We start from the raw sequence: 17,848 nt of genomic DNA on the forward strand, positions 1-17,848 counted from the left end.
CCCCCAGACGAGAGATCACGGGCATCTGAATCAACGGCAAGGGGTGGGTACTGTTGCACAGCCCCCAAATTGCATGCAGCTCAGCATAGAAGCGGCATGTTTTCGGACTGCTCCAGACCTTCCGTTGCCTCTCGTGGTTTCCTGGTATGCCTGCCTCAGCTTTTAACTTTTATCTGCACTGTACTGAGTCTCTCCGTGTCCTTTGCAATCATAGCTTTGAAATTCTTCAATATTTCTCATTTCGTTTGACAACGGAGTTCTGTAGCACGTATCCTCTCCCAGATAGCGATGAGATCCAGTATCTCTTGGTTGGTCCAGGCTGGTGCTCTTTTTATTCTCAGGAGACTGCATTTTACCTGTTGCTGATGAGCCCTGCGTGGTCACCTGTGCTGATCAGAGCTCCACGCTGGCCAAACAGGAAATTGAATTCAAAAGTCCACGGGGCTTTCCTGTTTACCTGGCCAGTGCATCGGAGTTGTGACTGCTGTCCAGAGCTGCAGTGGTACTCTGTGGATACCTCCCGAGGCAGTAAACTTCGATTTCCGTCCACACTACATAATTCCATTTAGTAAAATCGATTTAGGTTACTCCTGTGGTTTTGATGGAGTACAGAAATCGATTAAAGAGCCCTTTGAATCGATTTACAGGCGGTGTAGTGTGGACGGGTGCAGCGTTAAATCGATTTAACGCTGTTTAAATCGATTAACGGCGTGTGTAGACCAGGCCAGAGAGTGGTAGAACTGTGTCTTCCTTACTCAGGCCTTGGCTACACTGCGCTTTACAGCGCTGCAACTTTCTCGCTCAGGGGGTGAAAAACACCCCCTCAGTGCAGCAAGTTACAGCGCTCTAAAGTGCCAGTGTAAATAGTGCCCAGTGCGGGAGCACGGCTCCAGCGCTGTAAACTAATCCCCTCAGGAGGTGGAGTGCCGCAGCGCTGGAGAGCTCTCTCCCATGCTGGCGCCGCGACCAAGCCACACTTCAGAGCGCTGCCACGGGAACGCTCCGGCAGCAGCGCTTGGAGTTTCGAGTGTAGCCAAGCCTTGGTCCTAACCCTGTGCTTACTCTGTTAGATCACACTACCATCCTTAATGGATGTTCTGTTCCTAGGTAGCCTTATGTAGTCAGAGTTAGGGTGGTTGTTTCCCTACTTGCAACTTTTAAAAAATAGGGTGTGTGTGTGTGCTGTGTGGTGTGTGTGTGTGTGTAGGAGAACAAAAGACACGTCGTCTTTTAAAACTCCTTATATTTGGAAGTGTTTTGATACTTCAAGCATTAGACTCTAATTTTAGACTATGAATGGAAATATAAAAGTTAAAGTAATAAAGGTTCTTCTTGTTCCTGTTGGGGAAACAATAACAGTTATTGAACTGTTTAGAAGCCTACATGAGAAGAGGAATATGTGGAGTCAATGGCAATTTGATAGAGGGGCATGTGGCTAGTGAATAAGATCAGCTGTCTGTATGTTCTGGAGGGGAATGTGTGAAACTGAGTGATAAGGTGGGGATTGTTTGCTAAAATCTAAATACCTGGAAGGTGAGCAGGGCTTATAAGCTGGATCTGTACAGCAGTTCAGCTTATTTTTTATTCTTCATAACGTCGTATTTAATAGGTTATTTCTCATTCTAACTGAAATAAATTTGAAAGCTGTATACTGGTGTTTACCAAAATCTGTGTGTGAATTTCTAACTCAACATAACAAGTAAATAGTAGGAGAAAAATCTTACTAGATAACTATTCTAATGTAAATGTTGTCGTCAGTAGTTTAAATAGTATCATTAAAAGGAGTCATGCTCCTCTCAAAAAGCACAGAAAACTGGTTCCTTTGGATTCATCAAGATCACCAAATATGTGTGACTAAATGTGCCTGTTGAAGGTGTTAGAGCTGATCGTTAAGGGAATGCCTTGTTGCTAAATGATGAATTAACACTCAGCTGAGTCCTCAAGGGTTAATACGCTGTTGTTGAGGTAGCTTCACGCTCTACAAGGCAGCATGGACTCAGGCAGGAGGGAGGAAACACACTAGATGCAGGGCAGTAGCTGCAAACACTTCCCTGCAAAACTGAACATGATGATGATGATCCCATGCTATCCAGTTCCCTCCTCCAGACATCACATGCACGGCTGCACAGGTGCTGACTTTCCAAAGTGCTGGAGGGTGCATGCATGAGTAAGAGAGAGACGTGCATGCTGATCCCACTTCAAGTACCTTGCCCTTTTAAGCAGATCAGCCAGTACAGACAGGAAGCAACAGCTTCCAGCAAGCTCCCTCCTTTCTGTCCCTCTCCTCCACTTTGAAATTGGACTTTGAAGAACATATTACATTATTATTATTATTATTATTTATTTATTATTTTATTATAATAACCTCAGCAGAAATCTGATTTGATTAAATTAATAACAAAATGAAGATGCTATGGAAACACCATAACTGATACCAAATAAAGGTCATAGGTTGAGTCTGTAACAGGATAAAAAGGCTACGTATCTAATGAAATGTAAGTCTGCATTCGTTCCTTTTTTCTCCTAGCATTTAAAACCAAACACCTAAATGTGGGTGCAAAGAATGTTGTGTTAAAGTTCCTTCCATCAAAATGGTGAAAAATTACAGAAGACAGAACAGTACACACAGATAACTAATATCTCCTAACTGAACCATTCACTTTTTAGAATATGAAATATTATCTCTGTAAGTGTACATACAGAAGACAGAATTAAGAATTTTGTCAGTTTTTAAAAGGCCTATGTTCATGTACAAACAGCTTAGAATCAATTGGGCATGTTTTTAGCACATTTATATTAGGTGGTGAAAAAGTAAATAAGCCTCTGATCCAGCTCTCCCATCTCTTCATGTGTTCCCTCGCACCTGCATGAAGCCTTAGTGGAATCACTGGTGCTGGCTTCCATCTTTCCCTGGGGGTGCTCAACCCTGCTCAGCACCCCATCTCACTCCCACTTTACCCCTTTCTCCAAACTTCCACCCTGCCTCTTCCTGCCCCTGCTCTGCTCGAGGCCCCACCCCCACTCCACCCCTTCCCCAAGGCTCATCCCCACCCCATCTCTTCCTGCCCCCACTCTGCCTCTTTCTGCCCGGTTCTGTCCCCTCCCCCAGGTGCACCTCATCCCTGCTCCTCTCCTCCCCTCCCCTCCCCAGTGCCTCCTGCATGCCCTGGAACAGCTGATCGTGGCAGGTGGGAGGGAGGGGATGAGTTGATTGGCAGGGCCACCAGCAAGCAGGAGACGCTAGTGAGCTGGCTGCCAGTCAGTGCTAAGCACCCGCCAATTTTTTTCTGTGGTTGCTCTAGCCCAAGCTGCTCCACACAAGCACGTGCATCCGCCCCCAGATCTGATTTCAGGACTGGGACCTAAATTGGTAGAAGTATACCAGTATCTTGGCAGATGCTAAAGAGAGTGGCTTAACTAATTAGACTGGAGACATCAATGTGCTTTTGTGCTGTGCTTCCAAAACTGTAAGACTTTCATTTTGGATAATTTATGCCTTTTTATGTGAGGAATAACTGTACTTACAAAGTGAATCACATAGCCTGTGTGTTCTGTGTTTCAGTTCATAAAAATGATTTTTTTTTTCCAGTGGATGTGCTTGGGTTGGGGAAAATTGCAACAACTCTGCTTAATTTTTCCAATTTATGAAATCAGTAGCAGAAGTTTAAACACTTTGTTTTGCACTCTAAGACTACTCCCCTTGTGCATGTATGAAACTGAGGTACATTCCAAGGACATAGATAGGGCCAGTTAAATAGAGGAATCCTATCTAAGACCTTTTTCAATCTCAGTTTTTCATGTCAATCATATCACATTATTTTTTTGTAAATGTCAGCAGCTTTACTTTACAATATGCATAATTCTTAACTGTTTATAGCATGAAAAAAGTGTAGTGTTCCTTTAGCAAGTCTGAATTTTGCTGAGCATTGTAATTCATTGTTTAACCTGAATGGGACATCATCATAAAATCATAGGATCATAGAATATCAGGGTTGGAAGGGACCTCAGGAGGTCATCTAGTCCAACCCCCTGCTCAAAGCAGGACCAATCCGCAACTAAATCATCCCAGCCAGGGCTTTATCAAGCCTGACCTTAAAATCATCTAAAGAAGGAGATTCCACCACCTCCCTAGGTAACCCATTCCAGTGCTTCACCACCTTCCTAATGAAAAAGATTTTCCTAATATCCAGCCTAAACCTCCCCCACTGCAACTTGAGACATTATCCTTTTCTGTCATCTTGCTACCCTGAGAACAGTCTAGATCCATCCTCTTTGGAACCCCTTTCAGGTAGTTGAAAGTAGCTATCAAATTCCCATCATTCTTCTCTTCTGCAGACTAAATAATCCCAGTTCCCTCAGCCTCTCTTCATAAATCAAATGCTTCAGCCCCCTAATCATTTTTGTTGCCTCCGCTGGACTCTTTCCAATTTTTCAACATCCTCTGGATCAAAGTTGGTTTAAAATAATTAATAGACCTTGCTGTATTTTAAGCACCTTATACTCTCCAAAAATGTTGAGAGAATGTGCTTATAGTATATGTCCTAGTTATATATAATATAAAAGGCACTGAGGGTTCCATATTTAGTGTCTTTAAATGCTTCTGTTCTGTTTAACAATTAACTAGTAGAAAGATGGCATGGTGAGAGTTTGGGTCTTTAATTTATTTGCACTGCCCTGTAAATTTGCCTGAAATAAAATGAGATTGTTTCTATGTAATACTCAGTAAAAATAAAATTCTGCCATTTGAACTTAGCCAAAAGTTGTGGCGATAAGAGGACCAGAATGTAAACGTGTTTTAGAGGTGTGTATAGCTCTGCAGGGTTTCAGGAATAACCATAGTAAAAACTTACCAGTAAAATAGATTTGACTCTAAGTACACACAGATAACCAATATCTCCTAACTGAACCAGTCACTTTTAGAATATGAAATATCATCTTTGTGTGTGTGTATTCACACACACACACACACGCTTGTTAGATTGAGTGCTTGTTAAATTCGAGTCAGCTGCTATTTAAAGTGCGAACACTGGTTAGAGATCAGCCCCTCTAATATCCAAGCTGTCACAAACTTGTCATAAAAATCTCAGAAGAGGGTCACAAAAACCAATAAGTAGGATGATTGAAATGATGGGGTTTTTAACCTCTGTAAAACTCTAATGCAGGATCAGCAACCTTTTCAGAATGGTGAGCTAAGTCTTCATTTATCACTCTAATTTAAGATTCACGTGCCGGTAATACATTTAATGTTTTTAGAAGGTCTCTCGCTACATGTCTATATATTATATAACTAACTAGTGTTGTATTGTAAAATAACAAGGTTTTCAAAATGTTTAAGAAGCTTCATTTAAAATGAATTAAAATGTTGATCTTATGCTGCCGGCCCGCTCAGCCCGCTGCGGTTGGGTTCTGTTCACCATAGCGGCAGTGGGCTGAGTGAGGCCTACGGCCGGGACCCCAGCTGCAAGGTCCGTCAGCCAGAACCCCAGACCAGCAGCGGGCTGTGCAGGCCAGGCCAGGTCCAGAGGGCTGGAGGCAGAGTGCTGGAGTCAGGGCTGGAGACTGGGCATAGGTGGGGTGTAGGTGTCAGGGGCAGGGGGCTGGGTATGGGTGGGGCACCAGAGTCAGGACTATATTGGAGGGGGATGAAGGAGTCAAGCAGAGGCTGGGTGTGTATGAGGGAGGTCCAGGGTTAGGCCGTGGCCTGGGGGGTGTGCAGTCTCAGGGCAGAGCGGATGGTGTGTGTGTGAGGGGGTCAGGGCTCAGGGCTCAGGGGAGAGGGCGGGTGACTGCCCCTAATAACTCCACCCCACTGCTCCTTGTCTCCTGACTACCCCCTCTTGGGACCCCTTGCCCCCAGTATCCCACCCCCTATCTAAGCCTCCCTGTTCCTTGTCCCACCGGACCCTACTGTCCCTGACTGCCCCAACCCTTATCAACACTCCCGTCCCAGCCGACCCCCCGGCGCCCATGCCCCATCCAATAATCCCCGCCTCTTGACAGGGCCCCAGAACTCCCGACCCATCCTCCCCCCCCCAATCCCTGACTGCCCCAGCCCTCTCCACAGCCTGCTCCTGACAGACCCCCAGAATCCCAACTCATACAACCCCCTGAGCTCCTTGTCCCCTGACCACCCCCTCCAGAGACCCCCCCAACCTAACTGCCCCACCAGGACCCTCCTTGCTCCCGGTCCCCTGACTGCTCTGGTCCCTATCCACTCCCTGCTCCCTCAGAAACCTCGGGACTCCCATACCCCATCCAACCCCCCCACACACACACCCTGACTGCCCGCTCCAGAGACCCTCGCCCCTAGCCACCCCCCGGGATCCCACCCTGTCCCCTGACTGCTCCCACCCCTTATCCAACTGCTTCAGCCCTGGGCCCCTTACCATGAGGCTCCATGCAGAGCCAGATATGCTGCCTCACAGGAGCACTCAGCCCTGCCCCTCAGAGCGCTGCGCGTGCGTCAGCAGAGCTCCAGGTGAGCGGGGAGCGTGTCTGCCTCCCCGCAGAGCCAAACGCTGCCCCGTGGGAGTGCGCAGCCCCGACCCCCAGAGCACTGCCTGCGGCGGCAGGGCTCCAAGGGAAGGGAGGAGGCAGGGGAGGGGCCAGCAGCTTGCTGCGCTCGGCCCAGCGCTCCACCCTGGGAACGCGGACCCCGCTGCCTGCCGTGCCGGGAGAATGGGGCCATTTGCCTACCCCCGGGTGCATGGCTATGCTTCTGCTCCCTGCCCCCACGGGGAGAGCAGAGGGCAGAGGAGAGCAAGCTGGGCTGGGCAGGATTTTTAATGGCATGCTGGAGTCCCGGCAGGCTCCAGCGTGCCATTAAAAATTGGCTTGCATGCCGTCTTTGGCACACGTGCCATAGGTTGCCGACCCCTGATCTAATGCATCATTTTTGTATTATTGATGATTATTATGTAATCATAGAGCCTAGAATTCCTCGTCATGGACAAGGATCCCATTGTGTTAGGTGCTGTACAAACACAGAACAAAAAGACTTCACCTGCACCGAAGATCTTACAATCTAAACAGGGCTTTTGGAACAGTTTTTATAGTGGGGGTGCTGAGATACATTGAACCAAAATGTAAACTCTGTGTATCATGGAAACCACTTCAAGCCAGGGGGTGCGGCGGCATCTCTAGTTCCAGCACCTGTTAATCTAAATATAAGAAAAGATGATGATGGATGAGGAATAAAAGGAAACAATGAGACAGTATTGGTCCTCATGATAGGCAGAGGTATCAGTTCATCAGTGGCTTAACTGTTGTCAAGTTTTGCATAGCATCGTGAGTGTTTTGAAGGGAATAATGAAGCTTTGCAGATGTTTACAGGGAGCTCCTCCCATGTGTGAGGGTCAGCATGGGGAAGAAGCCCAAAGATGCTTGTTTGAGAATTTAGCAAGTGGGCTACAGTCTGGCATCATAGGCTCATCTGAGGTGGGAGATGGTAGGTAGGGTGGGGTTTGACTGTGAAGGGCCTTGAAAGAGAAGATTAGTATCTTGTATTTGATGTTATAGAGAAGGGGGAGCCAATGGGGGAGATGCAAAGAGAGGGGTGACATGGTCAAATCAACAGACTAGAAAAAAGATCCGTTCTGAATGGATATGCCGAGTCCAGGTTGCGCCATCCTTTTCTCTGGCTTTGACAAATGCAGTAATCAAAATGTGAGATGATGAGTTCTGGATGAGAGTTTTAGCTATGTGGGCGGATAGGAAAGGCAGTATCTCAGGCCTGGCTTACACCTAAAACGTAGGTCAACCTTGCTATGTTGCTCAGAGGTGTGAAAAATTCACCCCCCCTGAGAGATGTAGTTAAGCTGACCTGTGCTTGATGTAGAGACTGCTAGGTCAATGGAAGAATTCTCTGTTCTTGGTCCCCCTCTCTTCTCCCTCTACACCTTATCTCCCTTTGCACCTTATGCAACCACAATGGATGAATTCTTCCATTGACCTAGCTACTGCCTCTTGAGGGGGTGGCCACCACAGTGACAGAAAAACACCTTCCTTTGCTGTAATAAGTGTACTTTGAAGTACTACACTGCGTAGCTCTGTTTTAGTCATATTTAATTTGAGTTGGTGGCTAGATGTCAATGAGGCATGTCAGACAGGCTGAGATTTTAGTTATGGCACATCAAGACAGCTCTGGAGCAGTGAGGTAGTTCTGTGAGTTGTCAGCATGTAGCTGGTAATTGAATTTGTGTTTGCATAAGGTGCAAAGGGAGATAAGGCGTAGAGGGAGAAGAGAAGGGGACCAGTAACAGATGCCTTTAGAATTCCCCCCTAAAAGTTGGAGGACACTATCCTCCACAGGACTCACTAATGGAGCAGTAAGAGACATAGGAGAACCATGAGATAACAAACTTGTGTAATTTACTATCTTCTCTCCTCCCTTACTCGTTTTATGTATTTCTGCTGTTCAGTCTCTTCTCACTGTGTTTTAGTGGACGTGATGATCAACTGCTTCCTCAAAATTTAAATTGTGACTGAATCTGTAAGATTTTAGGACTAAAAATGTCAACTACTCAACTTGAGTTTTTTCCAAGTTCAGTTATCCCACTTTAGATCTTAAACCCTTTTTAACGACGAGTGTGGGGAAATATGTATTACACATGCTGTAAGCAAAAGACGTAAAATCCTGGCCCTATTCATGTCAATGAGGGTTTTGCCAATGATGTTAGTGGGAGCAGGCTTTAACCTAAGGATTTTTTGACAAAATCCTTGGGATTTAAAGGCACTGCATTAAGACTGACCCAACAAGAGTAATGCCCATTTTGAGAAATTGCATGTATATTTTTTACACTGTACTATTATTTCTTGATTTGTTTGTTACCTCTGAAGCTAAGGCAACAACAGTTCAAATTTTACAGCTGTACAACCCTACAGACGTAAGATTGGGCACTATTTCTTTTCAGTTGTGAGAGATACAGAAGGGAAATCTGTTTGAACCATCTTTAATAAAAAGAAATAGAGTTCAGTGTATTGAAATATGTCTGAATCCTGTTCTCTGCCTGCCTGAAATCCAAAGCAGATTGGGAAAATCCAAGTCTTTGACAGTACTTTGATTCATTTAAAAGCCTGGATTGTTCATGAATATGGTGGAGATAGAATTATTCTTCTCTTTCACATTTTGAAGGTAATAGATTAACAAACACATGAGGAAAAGTTAGGAAAAATAGTGGATGTTGATCTGTGTGTGCTTACATTGAGCTACAATTTATTATTATTTATTTTAGTGCAAACATGTTTTTGATAGCAGTAATGGAGAATTGGAAGACTGATTATTTCACATACTAAAACGGATTGTTTACCAGTAGAGGTAAGAACAAAGTTTTTTTTTCTTCTAATAGTTTATTGACCCTCTTTTGTCACCTGACATCCATGCAATTCCTACTACAGCCAGTGAGAATTAAAGATGTAAATGAAAGCAGAATTTTGGCCTTTAGCATAGCATAGAATAGAATGATTGTAACTGACATCTGACTCACTAATTGTAGTTTAATGTAAGGATTTCCATTCTTAGTGCTTGATTCTATTGGATTTCAAAATGATCTTCAGATTTTACCTATGTAAAAGAACTAGACACACTACAGTAGAACTTAAAGAGTTTTGAACTCCAGAGTTATGAACTGACTGGTCAACCCCACAGCTGATTTGGAACCAGAAGTATGCAATAAAGCAGCAGCAGTCAAAAACCAAATGCAGTACAGTACTGTGTTAAATGTAAACTATTAAAAAAAGAAAAAAGAAAGTTTTTAATAAAAAAAGATTTGAGAAGGTAAGGAAACTGTTTTTGTACTTGTTTCATTTAAATTAAGATGGTTAAAAGCAGAATTTTTCTTCTGCATAGTAAGGTTTCAAAGCTATATTAAGTCAATGTTCAGTTATAAACTTTGGAAAGAACAACCATAACGTTTTGTTCAGAGTTATGAATATTTCAGAGTTATGAACAACCTCCATTCCTGATATCTTCGTAACTCTGAAATATTCGTAACTCTGAACAAAACGTTATAGTTGTTCTTTCCAAAGTTTATAACTGAACATTGACTTAATATAGCTTTGAAACCTTACTCAGAGTTATGAACAACCTCCATTCCTGATATCTGTGTAACTCTGAGGTTCTACTGTACTTTGTATTAGCTACTGTACTTTTACTAACATCTTGTATTAGTTCTGGTCTTTGCATTATGATACACTTCACTTTCATTATAAGGTCTGCTGTAATGTATGTGTGATGTTTATATAACTGCATTGACTCATGTTGTGTGCAATGTGGTGTAGCTTGGGATATTAGAGACACACATTGGATGATGTTGTGATGGGTTGGATCACAGAGACCCCCCTGGGGACTGCCATCTAATGTGCTGAGACTACCTCTGAGTTTTCCCTGCCAGCTTGGAAACTACAGTACCCTTTCTTATTGAGCCAGACATGCTAGCCTGCTGCAAACACTGACCAGGTCTGAACCATGTCCCCCCCCAAAACTGCAGACTTAACTGAAGACTGCTTAATAAGTGCTCCTGTCTCTAGCACCCAGACACCCAGCTCCCAATGGGATCCAAACCCCAAATAAATCCGTTTTACTCTGTATAAAGCTTATAGAAGGCAGACAGTCTATGAGTTTACCCTGTATAACACTGATAGAGAGAGATGCACAGCTGTTTGCTCTCCCAGGAATTAATTACTTACTCTGGGTTAATTAATAAGCAAAAAGTGATTTTATTAAGTATAAAAAGTAGGATTTAAGTGGTTCCAAGTAATAACAGACAAAACAAAGTAGGTTACCAAGCAAAATAAAACAAAAAGACACAAGTCTAAACCTAATACAGTAAGAAACTGGTTACAGATGAAACCTCACCCTCAGAGATGTTCCAGTAAGCTTCTTTCACAGACTAGACTCCTTTCTATTCTGGGCTCAGTCCTTTCCCTGGTACAGTTCTTGTTCTAGCTCACGTGGTAGTTAGGGGATTTCTCATGACTGCGCCCCCTTTGTTCTGTTCCACCCCTTTATATACCTTTGGCACAAGACAGGAATCTTTGTCTCTTTGGGTCCCCACCCTTCCTTCTAAATGGAAAAGCACCAGGTTTAAGATGGATTCCAATACCAGGTGACATGGTCACATGTCCTGTGAGACCCTCAAGCCTTCATTCTTCCTGGCCTGACTCACAGGAAGGCCTGCAAGTAAACAGAGCCATCTACAGTCAATTGTCCTAGTTGATGGTAGCCATGAAGATTCTGAACCACCATTAATGACCCACACTTTGCATAACTACAATAGGACCTCAGAGTTATATTTTATATTCCTAATTTCATATACAAGAATGATAAATTCATACAAATAGGATGAACACGCTTAGCAGATTATAAGCTTTGTAATGATACCTTACAAGAGACCTTTTGCATGAAGCATATTCCAGTTACATTATATTCACACTCATTAGCATGTTTTCATAAAGTCATATAGAGTGCAGTGTCATAGAGGTAATATATCTTTTATTGGACCAGCTTCTTTTGGGCCACACAGGTGTGAAGAAGAGCTCTGTGTGGCTCAAACAGTTGTCTCTCTCCAGCAGAAATTGGCCCAATAAAAGATATATTACCTCACCCACCTTGTCTCTTGACTCCTGTTACTCATGCATAGCTAGTTTTCCACAAAGCAATTTGCTATTTCTTAGGCAGGAGATTAGTATTGAATTAAAGAAACACCTCTTTCTGGATGCTAATCACCTGTCTTAAGACCCAATATGCACTAGCCGTATCTGATTATTTTCATATTACTGCTACTTGTTGAATTTTCTTAATTAAGAGGCAAAATTTTGCTGCTGTTGGAAGCGGTGGAAATTTAGCTATTGATTTCAGTGTTATCAGATTTTGGCCATGTGCAAAGAAACACTTGTAAAGTTCTATTTTCTTCTTTTTACTCAGCTTTTTTGGTACTACAACATATGTAACAAACAGAAATCATAGATATGAACAAACGTTGGAGAAGAAACTCAACTCTACACAATCTGTAACTGATTTGGTAACTTTTAAAACTGTACAGTAGGAAGAATGTTGAAATTCAAGACACTGTTCTTGCTTGCACTGACATGATTTAAACTGAAGTGGAACATAGTGATTCAGTCTGTTTTTAAAACAGATAACCATCGTAAAAAGTGAATTAAACAAAGGAATGTCAAAATAGTGTTCTATGTGGTTAGGATTAAATGGGGTCCTAGCAATATCCTTCATTTCATTTTTGTGGCTGAAAATGGATGTGAAGACTTCTTATAAAAGAAATATAAAATCATTTTTTAAAAGGGCTAGATAGTGGTTTTGCCAGAAGCCCTGTGTATGGGATGGCATGAAAGTGCACTGGACCTAGGAGCAGTGCAGGGAACGCATGGTGCCTTAGAGAAGCAAGACTCCCTTCCCTCACATTACTTTGGGGGTAGTAATTTGCTACTGGCCAACACCTATATTTAAATTACTAACCCCCCATCCCACATGCTGGCTCAGCTGCACTAACCAAGTATGTTTTGGAGTGGAGATGTGGAGCTGAATCAAGGAGTGGCAGTAGGAACTGCTGGCATGCAACATCTGCTTACCCCTATTGCACTCAGACTCAAAGAGAGGCAGTGTTGAAACTTATACATAGCTCATGCCACATACTGGTCCTGAAAAGAAAAATGTGTCTTTTCGCCTCTGACTACAAAAAAATGTTTTTTTCTCTGTTTGTTTCCAGTAACTAAGGTGCAGACGACAATTTTGGCTTATGCGTCTACATAAAAATGAGTGAAGTACAGGCTATGGTAGAATTCTCCGTGGAGCTCCACAAATTCTACAATGTGGATTTGTTTCAAAGAGGGTAGGTACTGCATTTTTCCAAAATGAAGAGGAAATTATACTGTAGTGGATTGCTGTAACTGAAAAATCTTAATGTTTAAGTTCTGTTAGTATACTTATTCTTTTAAGGTATGTGTACATATTGTCATTGTAAACAAAGTTCAATAGATATGTCTGTCTTTGCCATAGTGACATTTCATGTTTTATTATTAGTTCTGTATGGTGACTTGAACATTAAGTATTTACCGCTTGTTAGAAAGATAGCTGGGGAAGGGCAGCTACTTTCTTGGGGTTTACATAAAGATTCAAAAATCTTAAGCATAGAACTTCAGCTAATATCAAATACTTATAGTCTGATTGGAGAGAGGTGAAAGGGCTACAGATTCTAAATGTGAATTATGCACTTGTCCAGGCCCTTGCCCTCTCCTAGTTTAACTACTGTAATCTCACTGGTTTAAACTAATGCATCCTTGTCTTCTCAAGTCCATTTAAAATGTTGCTGTCAAAATCATCTTCCTAGCTTATTGTGGCAATGGCATATCCTACGTGAGCTCCTCCACTGGGTCTCCTGTTTATCTAGTCTTTCATCTCATTGCATCGTGCCTAAACACAGACGTCTCTCTTGCCTGCTTGTCTGTTTCTTCCATTAGCACCTGCATGGGTTCTTCTACTCCATCAGGCCCTGAGAAAATCACAGATTGGTTTAAAAAAAATTACAGCAGTGTCATGGGTAAATGTTCCAATTTCACAAAATATGCACAGGCCCCAGGCCCTTTCCCTACCCAGCAGGAGGTAGAAGGCACTCTCCCTCCCCAGCTGGGAGGTGGAAGTGGGTATTCTGCTTCTGCCTGCCTGCTTAGGCTGCAGCTGCTCGTTGGAGATTAGTGGGCCAGTCCTATCCCAGGAAGAGTGGACGAATAGGGAGGTTTCTCACCTCATGGTGCTGGCTGGTCCAACCCAGCCTGACCCGGGGTAGGGATTAAAGACCAGTTTGCTTTGAGCTCAGCTCCAGCCCAGACGACTGCTGCTGCTTCCTGTCCAGTCAGTAGGGAGAAGGGGGCAGTGCTGACCATGCAGTGACGAGGAGTCCCAGCCCAGCAGGCCCCTCTGGTCTAATGGAGACACCACAGTGCAGGCTGGCAAGTAGCTGCTGAGACTGGGATCCATGGCCCCCCTGATCGTTGTGTGTGTGTCTAAGTTTCATGAGTGCTTTTAAAAAAAGGTGTGTGTGTGTGTGTGTGTGTGTGTGTGTGTGTGTGTGTTTGTGGTGTGTGTAAAATACAGCTTTTTTCTTTAATATAGTAAAATGTTCTTGTAGGAACCATTACAAAATATCCAGTATCCTGTGGGTGCTCCATTTCAGGTGTGTGTGCACCCTGTGCTTTAATCAGAGATTTTTGGTAGCGATGCCCATTTGGTCCATGCATGTTACCCACACATTCTGCTGGCTTATGCCAAGGCTGTTTGGAACTGCGCAAGTGAACTGCTCTCAGTTCCTTTTCAATTGCCGTTGTCCTGAGATGGAGTCTGCAACATGTGTCTGTTCTCCTTTTAGGATTTAGATAGTTTATAATTACTTACCTCTTAGTGTTTTGGTTGTGTTTTCTGTTTTCCTCTAAAAATAAAATCCTTTTATTCTTAGGTGTAGTTACATAGTAGTTTAGAACTGCCCTTTCTTGGGGTTGTCTCTTTTGTTGTTTTTTCTCAGGAATGCCAGGTTCTCAGTACTCCTAATGCCCCACAAGATCTCAGTCATCAGAAACCACTAGAGACATAGGCTGTACTGTGTCAGTGAATACTTCTGTAGTACTGAAGTCTTCAACATCTTCCTCTAAAGAGAAGGAGGGAGGTGTAAATCTCCAAGAAGATCTTGGTCACCAACACACAACAGGGCTACAGAGACCTCAGGTCCCCAGGGGAGTTCAGTGTAGGCTCTGAGTGATGCAGGTACTGCAAAAGCGAAGAAGAGAGCTCAGTCTAAGACCAACTTTCGGTATCTGGATCTTGACTGGCAGAGACATGAATGTCCCAGAACAGCAGTCGGTACCGATATCAAGGAAGTCAACTGTACCAAAGACCACTGGACCCCGTATAATACTGAGGGAGTCAGAGCCGATGCATTTACAGGCCAAGTGCTCAGTGCTTGCTACATCAGTACTGAAGCCATCTTCCATAGGCTCTATCCCGGACCAGTCTTTGTTACGGTCGGTGCCACGAGAGTTTAGGTACCCTAAACACTAGATAATCTCTTCAGAGCCAGAGTCCACCATATTAACGAGTTTTGGGAGATTGTCAGCGTCAAGACCATCTCAATCACTGATCTCTGTATCACATAGAGAACCTGGCTTGCCCTAATCTACTTTGCCAATTGAACAGCTCCCCTCCCTGACCCCCGGAGAATGTGTAAGCAGACTCTTCAGATTCTCATGTCTTGGTATAGAACACATCACTCTCCTTCCTACATTGATGTTTTACAAGAGAATAGACCTCAAATGACACCCTCCTGGCAGAAACACAGATGGATGCCTCCATCTATGCCTTTGGCCTCCCTCAGTGGCCTTGCTGGAATCTGTGGGTGTTCTAACGCCAACAATTCGTGATGAGGTCTTCATGTCATTGGAGGAAACAGACAAAAAGGCATTATCTTCAACCTTCTTTGTTGCCACCCATACTAGAGGAAGAGACCTGTAAGGAGAAAGATGCAAAGGCAGACAAGGAGGTGACACCTCTTACAAATATTTCCTCTTCTTCACCTGATGTGTCATGCCTCTACCACCTTCTGTGGCAGCTGACTTCAGACAGTTTCAGGAAATGATAAAGCAAATTGCTGACACACTTCAGATTCCCTTGGTGGATGTTCAGGGGTCTCACCACACACCTCATCATAGATGAGAATTGCTATTCCAGTGAATGAAGCCAGAGTAAGCCGGTACAACGTACCGGGAAAAGCCAGTATGCCGTGCCGGACTGCACCGGCTTTCGCTACAGGGATTTAAAGGGCTTTGGGCTCCCTGCCGCAGCTGGCAGCCCAGAGCCCTTTAAAGCCCCCACCCGCATCTCCAGTGGCCGGACTGGGGCTGGTTTTAAAGGGCTCTGGGCTGCTGCAGCAGCAGTCAGCCAAGAGCCCTTTAAACCCCTCATCTGTGGCTCCAGCGGCCAGTCTGGGGGCGGATTTAAAGGGCTTTGGGCTGCCATGGCTGCGGTCAGCCCAGAGCCTTTTAAACCCCCCGCCCACGGCTCTGGCGGCCGGGCTTGGGCCAGATTTAAAGGGCTCTGGGGTGCCGCGGCTGCAGTCAGCCCAGAGCCCTTTAAACCTTCTACCGCAGCTGAGATTTAAAGGGCTCAGAGCTCCTCACTGCTGCGGCAGTCCAGAGCCCTTTGAATCCCGACCGCGGCTCTAGTGGCCGGGCTGGGGCCAGGATTTAAAGAGCTTGGAGCTCCTCTCAGCAGCAGGAGCTCTTGGCCCTTTAAATATCTGCCCCAGCCCTGCAAAGCTCAGGGTTCCCCGTGGCAGCCGGAGCCCCGGGCCCTTTAATTTGCCCCTGAGCTCTGGGGGCCTCCCAGCTACCTCTACCGCTGGGAGGTCCTGGTTGATTTAAAGGCCCTGGGTCTCCCAACCACAGCTGGTGCTCCAGGGCCTTTAAATCTTGAGGCCACGCCCCTTCTGGATGAGGCCACGCCCCCCTCAGGACTTTGGCAGTACCTGTAAGTCCTGTAAGTTACTTTCACTCCTGAATGAAGCTTGTTTGGAGCCCACTAAGGCAGTTTGGGAAACTCTGGCTACAATACTGTACCTGCAAGAGAGTGGATGAAAAGTATTAAGTTCCTGCCAGGGAATCGGCGTTTCTATTCTCTCACTTAGCTCTGAACTTCTTAGTGGTAGAGGCTGTTAATTAAAGGGGCAGGCAACATAGCTCTAAATCCACCCCATACAGCAAAGACTATAAGAAGCTCTATTTTATTTTATTTTTTTGCCTCAAATCCTACATTTCAGCCACACTTCAGTTCAGAATAATAAACTCTAAGGTGCTCATGGCCAAATATGACTATGTAAATCACAACAGATTTAGTTTCTTTGTTGAACATCCGCCATAGAAACACTGTGATCAGTTTAAAGCCACTGTTCAGGAGGGATAACCTCTAGCAAAAACATTGCTCCAAGCCTCCTTAGATGCGGCAGATGCAGCACAGTCTATATCCACTTCGGTGCTCATGAGAAGAACATTGTGGCTGCAGATGTTGGGACTTCTGAGAGAGGTTCAAAGTACCATTTGAAGATCTCCCTTTTGACGGTTGCAGGCCCATTGTGGACTCAACTGATTTCTGTTTACATAAAGAACTCAAGAGTCACACTGAGATACTTTTGAATCTATGTTCCTGTAAATAGGAGAAGATTTTATAGATTTCAGATGGCATAAAGAGCATGCCCAGCCCTGTGTTCAACCTACCGTACGCTCTCTGAACCCCTGGCCAAGAGACCAAGGTACTCAACAACATCCTCCCAGCCATCCATGTCCTTCAGGCAACAATTACGATGGCTTGGTTGAGTGTCTCTAACCATCCGGTCAATGGGACTTTATAGCTGCAACATTCTAACCCCTCCCTCCTCATTTTGGATGCTGCTTCATCCCCTTTTTAAGAATGCCTGGGAGCATATAATCTCAGACAAATGGGTTTTGGAAGCCATAAGCCTATACATTTCAAGGCTCTCTCTCCAACTCATCCCTGTCTTTCTTCAGGGACTCCTCTCACGGTCGTTACTAGGACAGGAAGTGACCTCACTGTTAAGTTTAGGAGCAACACAGAAGAAGGGGATTCTACTCAGGGTACTTCCTGATACCCATAAAGAAGGGGGAATGGAGACTAGTTTTAGAACTCGGGCTGCTAAACAGGCACACAAACTTATAACAGCAAAAATTCAGGATGATGACCGTGGCAGAAATAATTCCATCATTACAGCTAGGAGACTCGGTCACAAGTCTTAACCTACAAGATGCATATTTTCATTTTGCTATACACACAGGA

The 17,848-nt window shown here is 44.4% G+C and overlaps 1 protein-coding gene across 1 annotated transcript in view; it reads left to right on the forward strand.

Moving 5' to 3' along the window:
- The window catches only part of FAM135A (family with sequence similarity 135 member A), a 142,826-nt gene that overhangs the window by 19,581 nt on the left and 105,397 nt on the right, over positions 1-17,848 (forward strand). The window contains 1 exon segment of the mRNA XM_075063752.1: positions 12,723-12,845. Within this exon segment, the coding sequence (XP_074919853.1) occupies positions 12,769-12,845 (77 nt within the window). The 5' untranslated portion in view covers positions 12,723-12,768.

The sequence above is a fragment of the Chelonoidis abingdonii genome, chromosome 3 (assembly GCF_003597395.2).
Source record: "Chelonoidis abingdonii isolate Lonesome George chromosome 3, CheloAbing_2.0, whole genome shotgun sequence".
In the NCBI taxonomy this organism is placed as follows: Eukaryota; Metazoa; Chordata; order Testudines; family Testudinidae; genus Chelonoidis; species Chelonoidis abingdonii.